The sequence below is a fragment of the Penicillium cinerascens genome, assembly GCF_028974065.1.
Source record: "Penicillium cinerascens strain IBT 15544 chromosome Unknown scaffold_4_segment0_segment0, whole genome shotgun sequence".
Classification (NCBI taxonomy): Eukaryota; Fungi; Ascomycota; class Eurotiomycetes; order Eurotiales; family Aspergillaceae; genus Penicillium; species Penicillium cinerascens.
Window position 1 is genome coordinate 2,493,196 of NW_026695297.1, and position 17,050 is coordinate 2,510,245.

The following is a 17,050-nucleotide window of genomic DNA, read 5'->3' on the forward strand; positions in this document are numbered from 1 at the left end:
ACAAGGTTTATATGCTATTGTGCACTCATTGGTCCTCCTCAAACTCGCCCACCACAAACTCCGGTGCGTGGGGTGTGGGTGGCAGGCGAAACCACCAAATCGCGGCACCAACCATGCAAAACAGCGTACTGGTCATGATCCACGCCAGTCCGATCCAGAACCCTCCCAGTCGGAGACCGAGCTGGAAAACACCCGTGATCGACAGGCTAGCGACGATGTTGCCCACAGACTGGAGGATTTCAACTACTGTGTATAGACGGGCTGTCTCGTCGCGCTCGACCAGTGTCGTGATGATAGATCGCGCCAGGAACATAAAGCCCGAGCCTGATGTTTGCACAATCATGGCGGGGATCAAAGTGGATACGGAAGGCGAGAGTCCGATTCCCAGGGTTCCGATAGTGAGGCATGCTATACTTGCGCGAGCTAGCCAGAGGTCTTTCTCCGTGGCGGTTCGTCGAGAATCCAGCACATGGCGTTTTAGCCAGGGCAGACCCCATAGGAACACCGGGACCGAGACGGTGGGCCGGGAGGAGACGAGCATGTTGGCCTGTGCCAATGTCCAGTGGTAGCGTGTCGAGATATATTGTGACAGGAACCATGAGGAGCCGCGACTAAGGCGGTATACCAAGAATGATGTCAAGAGGAGCATGACGGGCTTGCGGTTCAGGATGAAGAGGTACGGTTTCATATAGAACCGGTAGTTAGCTCGACATTTCGCCCAAATAGACGAGTGTTGCTCGGACGGATAGCTCCAGGACAAGTGATCATGGTGATCCACCGCAGTATCGAGGTCACTTTCATCGTGGTACTGCCCCTCATTTTCGAAATGGGGCTTTGGTTCGGTGTCCTGGGACAGGTCGGAAAGCTCGACGTTCGAAGGTTCAGGCTCGCGGGATGGAATAACATGCATGGTCTCGGGCAGAAGCAGAATGAACAGCAGACCGGCATGTACAATGCCAAAGCCAATGAGAAATGGTACCCATGGGTTCATGGTCATCAGATACGAACTGAAGGCCCCGGAAATGAATTCGGATGCCATGGAGACGATGCCGAACTGGAAGAAAAGTTCCGCTCGCTCCAATTCGGTGGTGACATCGGCCATCATGGTCCAAATGATCGCAAATGCCACAACGGGGCCGCCTCCAATCAGCCACGCCAGGGACGACAGCCAGACCGCCCGCAGCGGGAATATGTCTGAGAACCACATGACGACGATGGTGATAAGAGAGTTGAGGGCAAAGCCGGGGATTCCCCATGCAAGGGTCGATTTGCGACCGTTCCGATCTGCCAGCAGACCGTAGGGAATGGCCATGAGCGCGCCTGTATACGTGGTCAGAACGATATCATGCTCGCATGCCTTCCAATCGTACTCAATAACCCGTCGAAGAACATATGATATCCCTTCACCGCGGCCAATTCCGCCTGGACCTCGCCCACCTTGCACAAATCCTCCGGTACTTGGCCATTAGCCCCGATCTTCGTCGGATCCGCGTCGGTATAGTATTGGCGACAGGCAATGGACTCCAGGATGCGCACCATGGGTCCGTCGAGGAAGGAGAAGCCGACTTCCACGGCTAGCACCATGATGAACAGGATCACCTTCAGCCGAAAGGTAATGGCACTGGCCGAAGCATGACGCTCCGGGTGAGCGGCCTTGGTCTCGACCTGAGGGACGCCAGGGGTTTCGAGAAACGGGGCATCTTCGCGGTCGCGTTCCAACTCATGAGAAACCATGGCCGGTCATGCCGTATATATAGAATCGAGGGAATCAGGAGAGTGTAAGAGACATGATGAGAGAAGTGTCAAGGTGGTCAAGGGCCGTCCAATCTTCGTTTGGGAATCCGTCACGCCGCCTTGGCGCCTCGCGTCCGGATTTGACCCACTTGGAAGATCGTCGGATAAAGGAGTTAGGGGCTGTACTGTACACATGTGGATTACGTGGAGGCAGAGGTCGAATGAAATGTACTCAATTATATACACGTATCTATATCCATCTATGTATAGCCTGCCTCTTCAAAAAGACTTCCCCGCGCTTGCACCACCGCCGACAGTTCCAGCAGAAACTCATACAGGACCACCACATTCGTCAACACGTGGCCCAGCGTGGCCGGGGCCTTTTCGGGATCGACACTTTCACTAACGGACGCCTCTGGGGGCGGGAATGGAGTCGCTAGTCGCTGGCGCAGGGTCTCTGCCGTCGCTGCCCGTGAACCTGACGAACCACGCGATTCCGCCGGTCGCGAGGATTCGCCTCGCAGTGAAGCCACCGCGGGGGAGCTGATGGGATTCGGGGACCGGCCTCGGGACGCAGGAACGGAGGCGTCGGGAGATCCGGGGTAGGAGGGCCGTGAACGGTCCATGGGCGATTGGGGCCGCTCGCCCAGATGCAGCAGATCGCGTCGGGCAGCAACCAAGACATCAAAGTCGGGCAGATCCTGCTGCCACTGGCGAACTTGGTCTACGAGTCGTTGGAGCGCCGCAGTCAGTGTCGGGTTCGCAGTTGCGGGCCAGGTTGGAATTTGGTAGGCGCGATGGATGGGATCAAGCTCGTCCGATGATTCCTCTGGCGAGTCATAGTTGGCAGGGTCGACCAGGACCCAGCCGTCCAGGGAGAACAGATGCGACGAGGCCAGACTCATTAGAACGCCGGTCAATGCGAGGTTAACAATCACGCTGTTGGTGAAGAAGGTCTCAACGCAGCCGAGAAGTCCCCGGACAATCGGGTCATCCTGCTGGAGCTGCAATGGCAGGGGGATCGCACCCTCAACCTCGTCCGCGGCAGAAACAGGGAGACACAGGCGGGATTCGAGTGTCCATGTCGCATCCGCAACGTAGTCGTCAAATGATTCGTTTAAACTCGGGTCGTCGAAGATCGATGTGCCGAGAGTCAAAAGCTGTTCGAGCTCCGCATTGAAGGCACCGACCGACCGCTGCTGCGCGGGCTGGCCAGGTACCGTGTGTATTAACGCCCGTGAAAACTGATGGTGCCGTTGTAGGACAACGTTCAGCAGGCGTAGAGTAGCCAGCACCGTCTGGCGGTTGGAGGAGTGAAGACCCAGCAGGACGAGATCCCGTAGATTGAAGAGTGAAGGAGAAGGCTGGGCTGCTTCGGAAGCCAGCGCGGCCAGAACATTGAGTGACTTTCGGCGACTTGCCGACATGTCCATCTGTTCCTCGGGGGGTGGGGATGAAGCCAATAGGAACTGCAGGATTCGATGGACCAATTCTCCCTGGTCAATCGAGTCTAAAATACGGCACATGTAGGTCAGGACGGCCGCTGTCGAGCCACCTGCCACATCCGACGATTCCAATAAAGAAGGGTATCTGTGACGGTTAGCACGAAATAACAAAAATGCTTGACGAGTGACATTACAGGAGTTGTTCAAGAAAGAGCACCTGGAAATGGTCCAAGAGAGTGTCGTTCACCTCCACGGACTTGCAGTGGTCGATGGTGTCCTGCCAGAATAATAGGTAGGACATGAAAGCATCCATGGTTTCGCCGAGGGCGGGCTGCAGTGCCGTCGCCTCTTTCGCATGGTCAGAAAGGGCAATTATGCGTGGGACGTCCTCGTCGGTGGGCGCATATTCCAAGCTACATTTGATCAACGACTAGTCTTTCTCGTATCCAAAATTCTACTCACCTTCCGAGTTGACTGTACAGTGCCCCCAATCCAGTAGCCATCAGCGTGGCTAGGTCACTCTCAATCAGCCACTTCTCCAGGTTCTTCGAGCGCGACGCCGTCTCGATGAGATACAGGAGCCCCGTACGCGCAAAGTCACCCGCGCGACCATCATTGTGAACGTAGTCGACCAGCAGGTAGAAGAGCGGGAACTCATCCTTGCGAGTGGCACCAGCGAATTCCATCGGAGGCATTGATTCACCGTCCTGGGCGATAGGAGTCGCTCGAGGCACGAACCAGGCAGGTAGGATCACGGGTTGCAGGCGGATGTTATTGGCAATGCCGAACAGTAGCTCGACCAGTCGTCCTTCGATCTCGTCCGATGCCTTGTCGGCGCGTCGAACCAGGTCGACTAACGCACGAGCGAACAGTCGGTTGTCTACGACGCCGTCCACCTCGGCATCGATGAGAGTATTGAAGAAGATTGTGGCGGACCGTAAGACCCCATCATCGTAGTATGATAGAGCAAGCTTGGTAACCGTCACGAAGATCTGGGAAGAGGCGGCGTAGGCAACACAGGGGTGCGGCGCTGGTCCGCGGGATTCGTCGCTCAGGATGGAGTTGAGGCGTTCAATGTAGGCGCGCGCGTGCGCAGTCGACTGTTCGGCGGAGGGAGTGTTTGTAGAGCGCCAAATTTGCTGGTTTTCAATGGTATTAGTCAGGGCACGCACAATGAAGCTGTCCAATCTACCTGAAGAGCGTTGCAGGCGCGTTTAAAGGCCGTGAGTCGTTCCGTTGGTGAAGTGGCTCGCGATGTCTTGGACAGCGCGCGCGAGCCGCCGATGAGACGAGACCACTGGTTAAACGTTAGTGACAGAATCGTTTCTGAAAAATTGCAGGCACATACAAAGTCCATTCTCAGACAGCATGATCTCAATGAGAGGGGAAGGGGAGTTTGGAGGTTGAGTTTGGAGGTTGAGTGGAGCCGAGTATCGCGGCGATCGTCTTCCGCTCCGAGGCGCGTACTTAGCTACGTAGACTGTAGACCCTGGCTTGTAATCACCCTCTAAAAACTATTGAAGGATTTTTTCGCTAGTACCTTAATACGCATATCATCACCTACTAGGTGGGCTTTCTTAATTTTCGCCTAGTTTTTAGGATTTATTAGAGCAAAGAAACAAGTCGGCGATTTTCCTATAAGAAGTGTGTTTTGCTGCGTGGCGGCCTCTTTCGGCAGCTTGGCACGCCGGAAAAAGCCCTCGATCAACAAGCCCCTTCGCCCACGCACCTCCACATGAGATGTCAAACGCAATAGAATGGTCCGTTAGGTTCTTGGACCGTGCTCACTTCTAGCAATACGAACCTTCCATCGCGAGTCATACTTTGCACTAGCCGCGCGTCTAGTTTGGCTTCCAGGCTTCGGCCACCATCTGTCTACCTCGAGAGGGAGCTTGTAACGCCTGAAACTGGTACTGAAACTGTATTAAGCTACCATTACTACCGTCTCTCATGTTGTGCGCCGGCGAGAGTGGTAGACTACCTCTTCCATTTTCTACTCTATATCGATTTTCCTTCCTTCCACCGATCTTTCAGGCCAGCGAATGTGCATCTGATGGCTCATTTCCAGGGCCGTGTCCTTTCTCGTGCTTGTAATTACGAATACTTAGCCCCCGAGGAGACCCGTTCTGAAGTGCTCCGCTTGCCATCGGGGTCTGGTATCCGCCGATTGGATCATTACAGTTGCGCATGTAGAGTCCGAGGCGGAGGGGATCGATTCTCCAATGGAGAGCCAGGAAAAGTGCGCTGGTGACCGGAATCAAGCAGCAGTCGAGGATACCATAGAAAATGAATTCCGAGTCCGGCGCAATCACGTTCCCCCCTTCGCTGACACCCCAGCAAACGGGATAGAGCATCCAGAGGAACCAGATCCAGCTGCTAGAAAGCGCATGCACTAGCCGGATATTTTGACCTAGAGCTCGCGCGTAAGGTCGAGGGGCCCACACGAGACAATACCCTATCAGTAACCAAGTAAATATCCAAAAGCCGTAGTAACCTGGAAAGGAGCAAGTTCAGCAACACTCGGAAAGAACAATGGGCTGGGCCAACCGTGATGATTTACCCCATTTATAATCGCTGCGCACGAGAGCCCCAACGAGAGCCATGACAGCCATGATGCAGCTCAGGAAACATGTCCACAGGATGTGAACGGTCGGAGAGGCACACGTCAGGAGTACCGCCAAGGAAAGCAATGGCCAAATCAGAAACCTAGTTGTCACCATTAGAGTCGATTTGATTTGATTGCAACATTTTGGTGCTGGGATACCACGAGATGGGGAATAATGAAGGGGTCCTCACCAGCTACAGTACCGCACCCACCAAATCTGGCGGTTGATGCCCGCAACCAGGCCGCTGCTGCGTTGCCATTGAACATCGATAGGAACCCATCCCAGGTTCGAAGCCATGCTGTAATGCTCAATCATGGCTACAAAAGTCGCGGCGGAGAGAATATAAAAAAAAAATACGACTGGTCGCAGGCTTCAAGAAGCTCAGCGTCATGATCCCCAGCATCGTCAATCCCATGGTCGACATCACCGCCCAGTACCAATCAGACCCTCGGACAGTGATGTGAATATCGACCCGTCGATCATTCACCACGAAGGGGTTCACCCGAGTTGCTTCGTTGCCCATATTTGTGCACGCTGGAGGACGTCTTCACCGCAATTATTTGAGTAAAATTCTTGGTTTGTTGGCTCCAGACTATTTTATTAGGTCTCAGTGGCATCCACAAAACATTTTATCTGCGGAATCGGAGCAGCACACGGACCCGCAGAGAAGATCGGTCGATGTTGCAGATGACATACTGCTCACGAGCTATCTTGGATCTTGCTTTGGCCGGAAGAGACGGAAACCACATTCATTGGCTTCAGTGGATCCGCGGAGCTGGTTCCCCCACAAGCCGCTCGTGGATGCAGATCAGTACCCATACATCACATCGCCCCTTAATCACCCTTGAATGAGTAGCCTGTTTCCATTGCCCTGTGGGTCGCACAAGGCTAAATTCATTGTATTATACACATTCAGCGCCATTGCTATCCCGTGTCAAAGGACGGTGGCAGAGCGGACAAGTGAAATGGAAAGTCGAATGCCACCTTTCCAAACAACCTTTATGGAAAACGTGCGCACAATAGAGATCATATACTACATCACTGGGCTGCACATCTTCCAGACATACGCAACTGGAAATGAATCATCAATATCACACCTACGGTCAATGGGAAGGTAACTCCTCACCAAGAATTTAGGCGCGGCGGGCAAGGCCTAGAATTTTCCCGGGATTTCCATAGCTCAGCCAGAGTCATGGACGGTAGAGTGTGCAGTTCTAACCGACCCGAAAGATGACTTAGGCGGGATGCGTCATTGAGCTGCCGTATATTTGACCTCGGATGTCGGCTGGACCTGGCGGACAAAGCCAATTTGCGAATCATTGTCCTGCGTCGAGACCGGTATAAGTACGTCTCTGGTTAATTCGGCTTCAACGGGACAGACTGACATGACCAGAATGGCGAGTGCGGCGAATGCCACGATGGGCAGGGATAGAGCCAGAGCCAGCTGTACCCCCTGAGAATTTGGGCCAGGCTGGGGAGAGTTACCGGCCATAGTTACCAGTATTCCGGGATGAGGTGGGAAGAAGTATTCATGGCAAGGTTCGAGCGAGGGTACCCATGAAGCTTTCATACGCCTCGACAGCAGCAGCGGCTAGTCGAGCCGGTCTCCGCCTGGAACGGCTCTCTCGCGCTCTCCCGCCTTTACCGGGGGAGGTTCCGCGGATTCTCTGGAACAACTGACAGTTACTTTTGCTTTCCGAGGGCGAGCTTCCGTTTGCAGAAATTCCATGTCTAGTTATGGTAACGGGACAGCTGAGCTTTGACGGGAATTTAGCACTGGATATTTGGAGTACGGACTATGTGTCAGGCAACGCTTGAAGGCGGCGCGACTGCCCGTTACAGTGCGCCTCGGTCGATTCTCCAAGCCGGAGACTATATCTTTCAGATGACGGGCTTCCATCGATTCCCATATATTATTGCATTGAAATTAAGCTCAATTTGCATAAACATTAATTCATCATGATCATTAAGGCCACAAGCGAGTCGTGCGAATATGGAATGACATCACGTGATGTCTCGGACATGGTCGGCCCGTCATAGAAGGATTGTGACGAACACATGAGAATATTCTTCCCCTTGACTCCACAGTAACTTCTGAAGGTCGGTATTGGATTGTTGTAGTATGCAGAAAATTTCCATTAATATCAACAATCCTAGGTAGACGAAAAATGATAGTTGAATGGAAAGGAGGACCGATGGTGGGATGATATTCAGTCCATTTCTTGCCTGGCGAATAATGCGATTTTGATTGGCTTTCCAATGGGCTCTGACGCTTTTGTGAAACCTCAGCATTTTGGCGCAGTCTGGTGGGGAGACAACGATTTCCTTCGGGCGAAACTCATCAAGGAGCGGGTCCTCGAAGATGGGTTTTCAAAGTGATCGATCTGTCCCAAAACGATCGAGTCAAGGACAAACGCGCGATTTTATTTAGTGTCTGGAAAGAAATAGTGATGCTTCAAGCTCTGGTTCAGCGAACCCCTTGGAGGGAGGAAGGAGGGGTTTAATTTATTCATGTGTGGAACGCATGGCGGTACGATAGCCGTGGTTTTTGTCAATCATAACCTAAAATGTCCGGCCCGCGCGGACCGGGCATCAGCAGCGATACGACCCTTTCATTTCCGAGCCATTGCGAGATGCTCAGGCTCTATCCCCATTGAGTAAGGATGATTTTTACAATGTTTGCTCCCGTTTATCCTACCGCTGACTCGTGACAATAGATATGCTTTTTATGCAATACATCACTAACTACATTGCTAAGTGCGATAGTCAATATCATACCCTAATTTCGATATAGTGTATCTCAATCACCGCCCCACTTCTGCTATTGCCACTCCACTGCTGCTATCCCTGCGGCGGGAGTGCCATTGCCTCGTTTTGACCATGAAGTTTCTTCCTGAGCCAGCATTGCAGAGAATTCAACCTTCCCAACTCCACTTCATTTCCATGTCGATTTTCAGAAGTTCTCCCTTGATTTGAGAGGGAACTGGGTAAATGTTTGTTTCTCCCGAGGTCGACGCAGTTCATAAAAAGACATGTGGCAGAGGGGGCAATTTAGAAGATGATCCACACTTCTGGCACTGTTCACTGGCCTTTTGGAGTTCGCATAGTGGTGGGAAATATCAAAAGGAGAAGTGGAGATTTATATTGATAAGCTGCCGATGGATCCCAACTTACGCTAACTGCTCGTTACAGTACTAGGATTTTAGGTTGAATTGCTTTATACTCAGGTCATACGATGGTTCAGCCGTTCAGCCACCGGCCGGCGATCCCCCACACGCAAGCTTTGATTATCTGTGACAATGGGCCGACGAATATCAGACGAGGCGCACAAAAAACATATGTTCACATAAAAATTTGGCAATAATACGCAAATTGGGAGGGGTCAAGTAGGCATTGTTCGTTAACATTGCTCGACATCAAATGATTCTTTCCACTGTCACAGGAAATAAAAAGTGGTCAAGTCACCTGCTTCGACAGCCCCGGAAAACACGGGAAATGCGGAAACATAGGATTACGTCGTTGAAGAATAGCAGAGTTTTGACCTTATTCGTGCCCGCGCCGGGAACAAGTGCATGTATTAGAAAGAGACCTGTTGCTTTCAGCGAGCTTCACCTACTTGTCCAGCTTCACATACTATGGCTGGGTACTATCTACACGTGCCATCTCCGACGGAGCGGGGAGGCTTAACCACAAAAGAGCTCTTATACGCTCATATGCCGTGTTATTTTGGGCTTCGCGACTGCACAACTGGTGAGTCCCTTGCATGCCTTTCTTTATCCCCAGACGGTTTTACGAGCGTTATTGACTTCTTTTCCGAAATAGACCCAGGTACTCTCCCAGATAGCTGTACCTTGTGCTGGGATGGCTTAGACGCTCTTTCGTCTTATCGCCGGCTTCCATGTAGCCATGTTTTCCACCTGCCCTGCATTGATCATTGGCTTCGATACGAGGATGCCAGCTGTCCACTTTGTCGGACCACATTTTACTACCTACGGTGGCCGCGGGTCATATATGTACTGGATACAATTCAAAATCCCGACCATACGTTTCCGATATCGACTTATTTGAGACAATTCAGATCATGGCTAGTTCAACAATTATTTACAGATTAAAATTTTAGCCATCATTGTCCCGTCCCAATGTAGAGAAGCCTGATTTGTTATAGATAATAGCTTTGTATCAGCGAGCCGATTGAGTCCATTCACAAAGGCTAGTAGAGTACAACCGCTGACGATCAAAACAAAACAAAAAGGAAAAACTAAACATCACGGAAGCTTAGCGATCTATCGATTGTTTATTTTTGATCTCGTACTTCCATCAATGGTTGATGATGAAGTTCAATCAATCTAGCTGACATGCTCTCGGGCGACATACAATGTGCAAACTCATGATGCTGAACTAGTAGGACTCACAGGAACTAAGTCAAAATCGTAGCGCACTACTCGTCTGCGTTGATGTCCACGGTACAAGTAGTGAGCACAGATTGAGTTGCCCCAGATGATGATCTGACTTTGGTCGATCGCCAATTTGGAAAGTTAACCAACAAGATGATCCATACGCTTATACTCTCTTCCGCCCTGGAGCGAGAAGCGCCGTCAAGCCGGGAAACTTGAGTCAGGAGGTAGTAATGGTCGCGATCATAATTGTCATGCCCAGGGAGTAGCACCAAACCACGACGACCGTTACAATACTGTTCGACAAATGCGTAGGATCCGGAGGGCTGCTCTATTCACATGGACCACCTGACAACCAACCACAAATATAGAACAATGTGGCAACACCGAGGTTGTGAGTGAGCTGGAGCCTCCCGGTGTTTTGGTCCTTCTTGTCGCTAATTGTTGTCACTGGGTGGCTCCACTTGAAACATATTAAATCTAGAAGAACATGCGGCCTTTGGTAAGACAGACAGATACATGTGGCCTTTTACACTCCAACCTCATATGGCCATGGCAACTCGATAATTCTTTCCGCCGTTATTATCCCAAAATTCATGATCAAGCACTCTATAACAAACGCAAACTTTCAAGTCCCCCACAGTATCCAAAGGCAGACTTTCTTTGTCGATAGTGAAATTGAAAAAGTCTGAGACGATTGAGTTTCTCATGTAGACAGAATGACAGTGCTCGGCAGCGACATTTGAGATCGTTTTCCAATCGTCAAAGGTGAAACGAACAGGGACTTCTTTCTGAAAAGCAATATTGAGGACGGCCATCGTCCCTGTAATGCTGCAGCCGGACGGTAAAAGCCCCAGACTCTCCAGTCGGATTGGCTGCCATGTTGACGGCGGAATAAAAGTAGAATTCACCGTACAAAAGCCCCCTTCGCGACTAAGCCGAAAGTGAGAGTAACCTGCCTGCTCGGCTTCATTCACTCTTCCGGCGGATGGGAGTGACTCTGAAGTCAAAGACAATGGTGCATCGGCCGGGACGAAGAGGCGGGTTTTCTGTGACAGGTCATCAAAATGCACCTTCTTAGTAACCACATCACCCTGGTTGGGTATATGCTGTGGCTGATTCGGTTTAAATCGGAACGCTGATTTGTGCGTGACGGTCGACGGTGCTGCTGAGCTGGCCGAAAGTCCATAACGTGAAGATGGCCTTTTGTCCGAATTTGCGGGAAGAGAGCGAGCATCGCTGTAACATTCTGTATTCCAGCGTACCGGACCCTGAAATTCCGGGCTTCCTCGTATTGCTGAAGCCATCATTGCGTAAGTGACATTCGACACTCCCTGCATCAGATCACTCGCAGAGCATTCGGATATGGAGGACTGGGATACAGCTCCAATCCAGCCCGAGCGGAAATGTGGTAAGAAAAAAGAAAAAGAAGAAAGAGAAGAGGCAGTAATTAGTGACAAGGCTTGAGGAACCCGCTCATTGAAACGTTGGAAGCGTGCCCGTTGGAACGTGTCCTGTTTCGATGATGCGAAGAGAACATGAACCTGGCTTGACGGACCGGGCGACCCGCCCGCCCAGCTTGGCTTCTAATCAAGGTATAATTCAGCAGCAGGTGGCCACGTTTTCTTGTATTGATCGTTGGTTAATCTTTTCTATTCTTTCCAATTGGATGTTTCTTCTATCTATCTATTCAACAAATATCTCAAGATTGATTATCTCAGTGCTTCCATCGACTTTCAATCAAAACAGTACCCAAATCCAAGTCCTTCATCTGGCAGGTCCAGAACCGGAATTCACTAACCCGGGAGATACGGAAGCATAGTTACCAGGACTTTGATTTGCCATCAAAGATGTACCAAATTAGTCATCTGCTTCGATATCGACGGTGCGAGTGGAAAGTACGAATCGGGTCGTTCCAGAATCGTTGCCGGGCTCCCGTTCGATTGCCAGCTTTGAGAGCTGTCCAAGGAAGCTATCCATGTGCTCTTCGGCCTTGGAGCGAGAGGCGCGACCAAGGTTGTCGAGCCACGTAATTTTCGTCATGAGGTAATACACGGTCGCTATCACGATTGTCACTCCCAGGGAGTAACCCCAGATGACGACGACCGTCACAATGCTGGTCGTGCCGTCGGAGAAATGGGCGGGATCGGGGGGACTCGTTTGTTCGAACGACCCTCCGGACAACCATCCAAAGACACAGAATAACGTAGCAATAATGTCGACCGCAAGAATAGCACCCACCAACTGCCATGAAGGCCATGTCTTCCCGCCTCTTGTGACGAAAATGAGCCAGTTTTCGGTCAGAGACACCTCCAGGAATAGAATAGGCTGCGGCGAGCCCCAATTCTGAATAATGCCTCCATTTTCTAGAAACATCATGCCGCGTATTATCCACGTGGCCACCGCTAGGAGGATACCCAGGACAACCGAGATGATCCAGATTTTGGGAAGCTGCCATTCCACGGGACGCTGCTCGTAGTGCGCCCTGTCATATGCCACGGCGATAGTGGCGAGGTCTGCGAAAAGCGCAATGAACACAATCAACTCCGACCGGATAGTCTCATTGATGATCAGCATAGAGGTCACCAGGTATATTTCCAGGTGTAGACACAGTGCAATCCGATATTGGATATATGCTTTCATACGCTGGAAGATTTGTCGTGCGACTTTGATGGCTTCAACAATCGTACTCAAACCAGGCGCTAAGAAAACGATGTCAGCCGCCGCTTGTGCCGCTTCTGTGGCTCCTTCTACAGCAATGCCGCAGTCCGACTTTTTTAACGATGGTGCGTCATTCACGCCATCTCCGGTCATGGCTGTCAGATGTCCCCGATTCTATAGCATTTCCACCACTTGGTACTTATGCTCAGGGAAAACCTCAGCGAATCCGTCTGCTTTCTCCACTAAGTCGTATTGACGACTTCCCGTAAGTCCGCCATGGATCAGCCGCTCGGAGTTATAGACTTTGGTGCCAAGGGCGAGCATCTTGCACGTCTCTTTGGCAATTGCGATGGCATCGCCCGTTAGCATCTTCACTGAAAGACCGAGGTTCTGAGCTTCCTTGATGGTCTGAGCCGTATCCTCACGGGGTGGATCGAACATTGGATATATGCCAAGGATTTGCCATGGTTCATTTTCCCTTTGCACTGCCACTCCTAAGGATCGAAAGCCACGCAGTGCAAATTCCGTCGCCTTGCTTTTGAATAGTTCCGCCTCCTCTGCAGAGCATTCCGCAAGCTTTAGCACTGCTTTAGGAGCGCCTTTGGCACACGTGTAGCGAACTCCCTCGCATGTACAGACGGTGGTGATCCGCTTCGAAACCGGATCAAATGGCGAATATTTCTCGGTGACCCAGTCTTTGGAAAGAATCTCGCGTGCTTTCGGATACCTCCGGAGAGTGCGGATCGTGATTTTATCGATCGGATCGAGGTTCTTCAAATTGTGAGATGACGCGATAGCGGCCACCGCAAACATCCAATTCACGTCGACCCCAGTGCATACAAAAGGCTCCCGGACCGAGAGCTTGTTTGCCGTGAGCGTTCCCGTTTTATCGGAGCATAGGACATCAACACCCGCGAGTGATTCAATAGCCGTGAGCTTTTGCACGATAGCTTTCTCCTGTGCCAAATATGCGGCACCCACAGCTAAAGTAGTAGTCGTAACAACAGGCAATCCCACTGGAACTCCAACGATCAGCAGGATAAGAGTCCAATGTAACAAGTTGTCATCGCTCTTCTCCGGAGTCGCGATTTGCAAGTGACGGAAAAAGCCGCCTACCCACGCTGCGAGGATCCAAAATATCACCAGAACCAAGAGACTGGTGCCAATCGAGTCCATGATGGCTTTGAAATGCCCTTGGTCCTTCGCACCCTGTACCAATAGAGCTGTTTTTCCGACAAAAGACTGCTGTGCAGATGCCACAACGACGGCGAACCCTTTGCCTCGCTTACATCCGGTAGTGTAATAACAGATATCGCCCATATACTTGTCCACCTAGAAGAAAGTCAGACGTCTTCCTCCAACTTGTTCAGGGGCGGCACAATCACTTACTGCAAGTGATTCGCCCGTGATGGCTGACTGGTCGGCCGCAACGATACTATTTTCATGACCGTGGTCATCACGTTCGTTATCACTGTCGTCTTCGTCATGTTTCTCTTGCAAGGTATCATCGGTATCTTGGGCGCGCTGCTCTTTGTATACTTCAAACAGTTCCGGTTGGTTGTAATCGCATATCAAACGAACATCTGCGGGTATCACGCTTCCTTCCTCTAGAATGACCTAGCGGACAGGGTTCCAGAATTAGCAACTGAGCAATGTTCCTTTCCATGGATGGTTCCTACTATGTCTCCAACGACGAGATCGCGTGCCAAGATCTCCTGCTCCTGGCCATCCCGCACCACCCAGGCTTTCATGGCAATGTCGCCTTTGAGACTGGCCACTACATCTGCCACCTGTTTCTCCTGATACCAGCCAACAATCGCATTGAGCATCAGAATGCCAATGATGACACCCAAGTCAATCCAATCACGTAATCCAGCGGCGAGGAGAGCAGCCATCTCCATCACTATCAGATCGTAAGTGGGTCACATTTTGCTGCAGAGAGAAGGTTGGATGCCTACCATATAGAATTGGACCTTGGAAGTAACTGAGGAATTCCAGAAACATGTTTTGACGTTTGCTTCCCAACTCGTTCCAGCCGCATTTCCGTCGACGAATCTCAACCTCGTTGGTTGAAAGACCCGATTGTATATCCGTGTCCGCCCAATCATGAGGGATGCTAGCTTGGCCGTCGGAGGTTGCGTCTGACTTGCCCCTAGAGCGGTGCCAGAATTTCCACCATGGCCTCTTATCATCCGCATCCGCATCTGCATCTTCGGTCTCTGAGACTGCCCCGCCGGGTTTCTCGCTAGCAGAAGATATATAGCGATTCAAAGCCACGTATTCGCTTGCCTCCATAGCTTCCCTGGGCCTTGGATTGTCTTCCTCTTGGTGAAAGGAAATCGACCGGGGAGGGTACTGTTCAGACATAGTATGGCAAATGTCCCAAGACAACAAGTTGAAAAGCTTTACTGTAAAAAGAGTCTGGAAATCAGGTACGCAGCCCGAGAATTGATGGGTTATAAGTAGACAGGCAATCTACACCACGCTCTTCGTGCGATCATTCCTTGGCATTCCAATTGATTGTTTGCCAAGTCGTCCATCGGCTTGCTCTCAGACAGCTTGGCAGCTAGCTGTCTTGGCTGTTTGATATGAATTATGGTGCATAGCCAAAAGGATTTCCGGTTTACCCGTCCTAACCGGAATTGCGTGCCTCTTGGCATCGCTATTGTTGGGCTTCCCAGGATATGTTAAGATCTGCAGCCAATACTCAGTGGCTGCCTTGAGTATTGGCTGTTTGAGAAAGGGTCTGGGAGATGCCCCACTTCCAGAGGCTAGGAAAAGCATTCCCCGATTGATTTTATCTGCTCAGAGCCAATTGACTTTCCGCGGAAGATCATGTTCGGGCAGGATACAACTCAATCGCTCAACCCAGTGGATGACATCATTGGGTCCGTGCCCTAAGCAGAATATAATCAATCAGTAGATAAGCCCGGGGGCGTCCGAAGAAGTCTGCTTTTCTCACAAAACTACAGGCTGAGATCGCAGCAAAGTAGAATCCCACCACCACCAGCTGAACATATTAAGAGTTCCCATCCTTGTTTACATCAAATCGACCATGGTGCCAGCAAAAACAATCCATATTGTCCGCCACGCGGAAGGCTTTCATCAACTCCCCCGTGATCATCCAAATGCCTTGGTTCGTGACCCATCTTTGACAGCCCATGGCAATGAACAAAGCAAGCAATTCAGCCAAAAGTTTCCCTACCACTCCTGTACCGACTTGCTGTGTGCATCTCCACTCCGCCGGACCATCCAAACTGCAAGCCTCGCTTTCGCGCCCGAGGTCGATAGAGGGTTGAGGATCCTTGCCCTTGCAGACGCTCAAGAGACATCCGACGCGCCATGCGATACAGGAAGTGACGTGTTCAAGCTAGCCTCGGAGTTCGGGGAGGTATTGGATGTTTCCCTCCTCCAAGAGGGATGGTATGAGAAGAAGGGCATCAATGGCACCAGCGAAGAGGCGCTCCGAGCACGTGCAGCTCGATTGAGGAGGTTCTTGCGAGAAAGACCCGAGAAGAACATCGTTCTTGTCTCCCACGGTGCTTTTGCGCACTACATCACGGAGCACGTGGATCTAAAGGGGCACCAAACAGGTAAATTCGTCCCTCTTTCATCCATTGATCTACTTTCTGTATAACTCCATGGCCTGATCAACCTGACGTTTTTGATACAAAATAGGCGAATATTGGCGCAACGTCATGTGGCGGACTTATACGTTCAGGTCCGGTGAGGATGAGGACGCAAAAATGCTTGAAACGGATGAGTCAATGCACAGACACGAGAAGAATTAAAGGGAGTTTACGGACTTTCCGGTCAGGTTCGAAGAGAGAGGAGATCAGACTTCAGCTACAGACGTTTTGTGGTACATCTTTTTCTTAGGCACTTGCCCAACACATGCGGCCAGCTGAGTGATGTTATGTGTGTGCTGTTTAGGGTTTCCACCCTCTCATTCTGCCCTCCTCGCTTTCATAATCTAGGCGACGCGAGGGTAGAATGCCTTTCGATTAGTACATAGCAATCCTCAACAGAGACAAATCGCATCGGACGCTTTTCTCCTAGAGCTGTCTCATTCATGTTGATTCAACCTGGCTTGAAATTACCTGAAAACTGATGAGACACTCGTAGTGCCGGGGCGATGGGTTTTAACGCGGCTGTCGGGTCGAACGTCGTATGCCTCTCTTGGCAATGCCTCCTTAATATCATTACCTCG

At 51.1% G+C, this 17,050-nt stretch overlaps 7 protein-coding genes across 7 annotated transcripts; 1 reads left to right on the forward strand and 6 right to left on the reverse strand.

Moving 5' to 3' along the window:
- Positions 1-25: 25 nt before the first annotated feature.
- Positions 26-1,734, reverse strand: N7498_008915 (putative MFS transporter; the record flags this gene model as incomplete). Its single annotated transcript, XM_058455977.1, has 2 exons — positions 26-1,320; positions 1,371-1,734. 2 exons carry the CDS (start codon positions 1,732-1,734, stop codon positions 26-28), a joined length of 1,659 nt encoding a protein of 552 aa, XP_058305965.1.
- A 260-nt stretch (positions 1,735-1,994) lies between these two features.
- On the reverse strand, positions 1,995-4,577 carry N7498_008916 (uncharacterized protein; the record flags this gene model as incomplete). Its single annotated transcript, XM_058455978.1, has 5 exons — positions 4,528-4,577; positions 4,372-4,476; positions 3,642-4,318; positions 3,374-3,592; positions 1,995-3,324 (listed from the first exon to the last, which is right to left on the reverse strand). Exons 1-5 carry the CDS (start codon positions 4,534-4,536, stop codon positions 1,995-1,997), a joined length of 2,340 nt encoding a protein of 779 aa, XP_058305966.1. The 5' UTR covers positions 4,537-4,577.
- A 632-nt stretch (positions 4,578-5,209) lies between these two features.
- N7498_008917 (uncharacterized protein) lies at positions 5,210-6,308 on the reverse strand (the record flags this gene model as incomplete). The annotated part of the gene is made up of 4 exons (XM_058455979.1): positions 5,210-5,673; positions 5,762-5,885; positions 5,944-6,083; positions 6,143-6,308. 4 exons carry the CDS (start codon positions 6,306-6,308, stop codon positions 5,210-5,212), a joined length of 894 nt encoding a protein of 297 aa, XP_058305967.1.
- A 726-nt stretch (positions 6,309-7,034) lies between these two features.
- Positions 7,035-7,277, reverse strand: N7498_008918 (uncharacterized protein; the record flags this gene model as incomplete). The annotated part of the gene is made up of 1 exon (XM_058455980.1): positions 7,035-7,277. The coding sequence occupies one exon, from the start codon at positions 7,275-7,277 to the stop codon at positions 7,035-7,037; it is 243 nt and encodes an 80-aa protein (XP_058305968.1).
- A 2,946-nt stretch (positions 7,278-10,223) lies between these two features.
- On the reverse strand, positions 10,224-10,700 carry N7498_008919 (uncharacterized protein; the record flags this gene model as incomplete). The annotated part of the gene is given in 3 exon segments (XM_058455981.1): positions 10,224-10,510; positions 10,540-10,659; positions 10,670-10,700. 3 exon segments carry the CDS (start codon positions 10,698-10,700, stop codon positions 10,224-10,226), a joined length of 438 nt encoding a protein of 145 aa, XP_058305969.1.
- A 1,339-nt stretch (positions 10,701-12,039) lies between these two features.
- On the reverse strand, positions 12,040-15,207 carry N7498_008920 (Proton-exporting ATPase; the record flags this gene model as incomplete). The annotated part of the gene is made up of 5 exons (XM_058455982.1): positions 12,040-13,014; positions 13,057-14,172; positions 14,230-14,457; positions 14,520-14,743; positions 14,799-15,207. The coding sequence occupies 5 exons, from the start codon at positions 15,205-15,207 to the stop codon at positions 12,040-12,042; spliced, it is 2,952 nt and encodes a 983-aa protein (XP_058305970.1).
- A 688-nt stretch (positions 15,208-15,895) lies between these two features.
- On the forward strand, positions 15,896-16,631 carry N7498_008921 (phosphoglycerate mutase-like protein; the record flags this gene model as incomplete). The annotated part of the gene is made up of 2 exons (XM_058455983.1): positions 15,896-16,433; positions 16,519-16,631. 2 exons carry the CDS (start codon positions 15,896-15,898, stop codon positions 16,629-16,631), a joined length of 651 nt encoding a protein of 216 aa, XP_058305971.1.
- Positions 16,632-17,050: the final 419 nt, after the last annotated feature.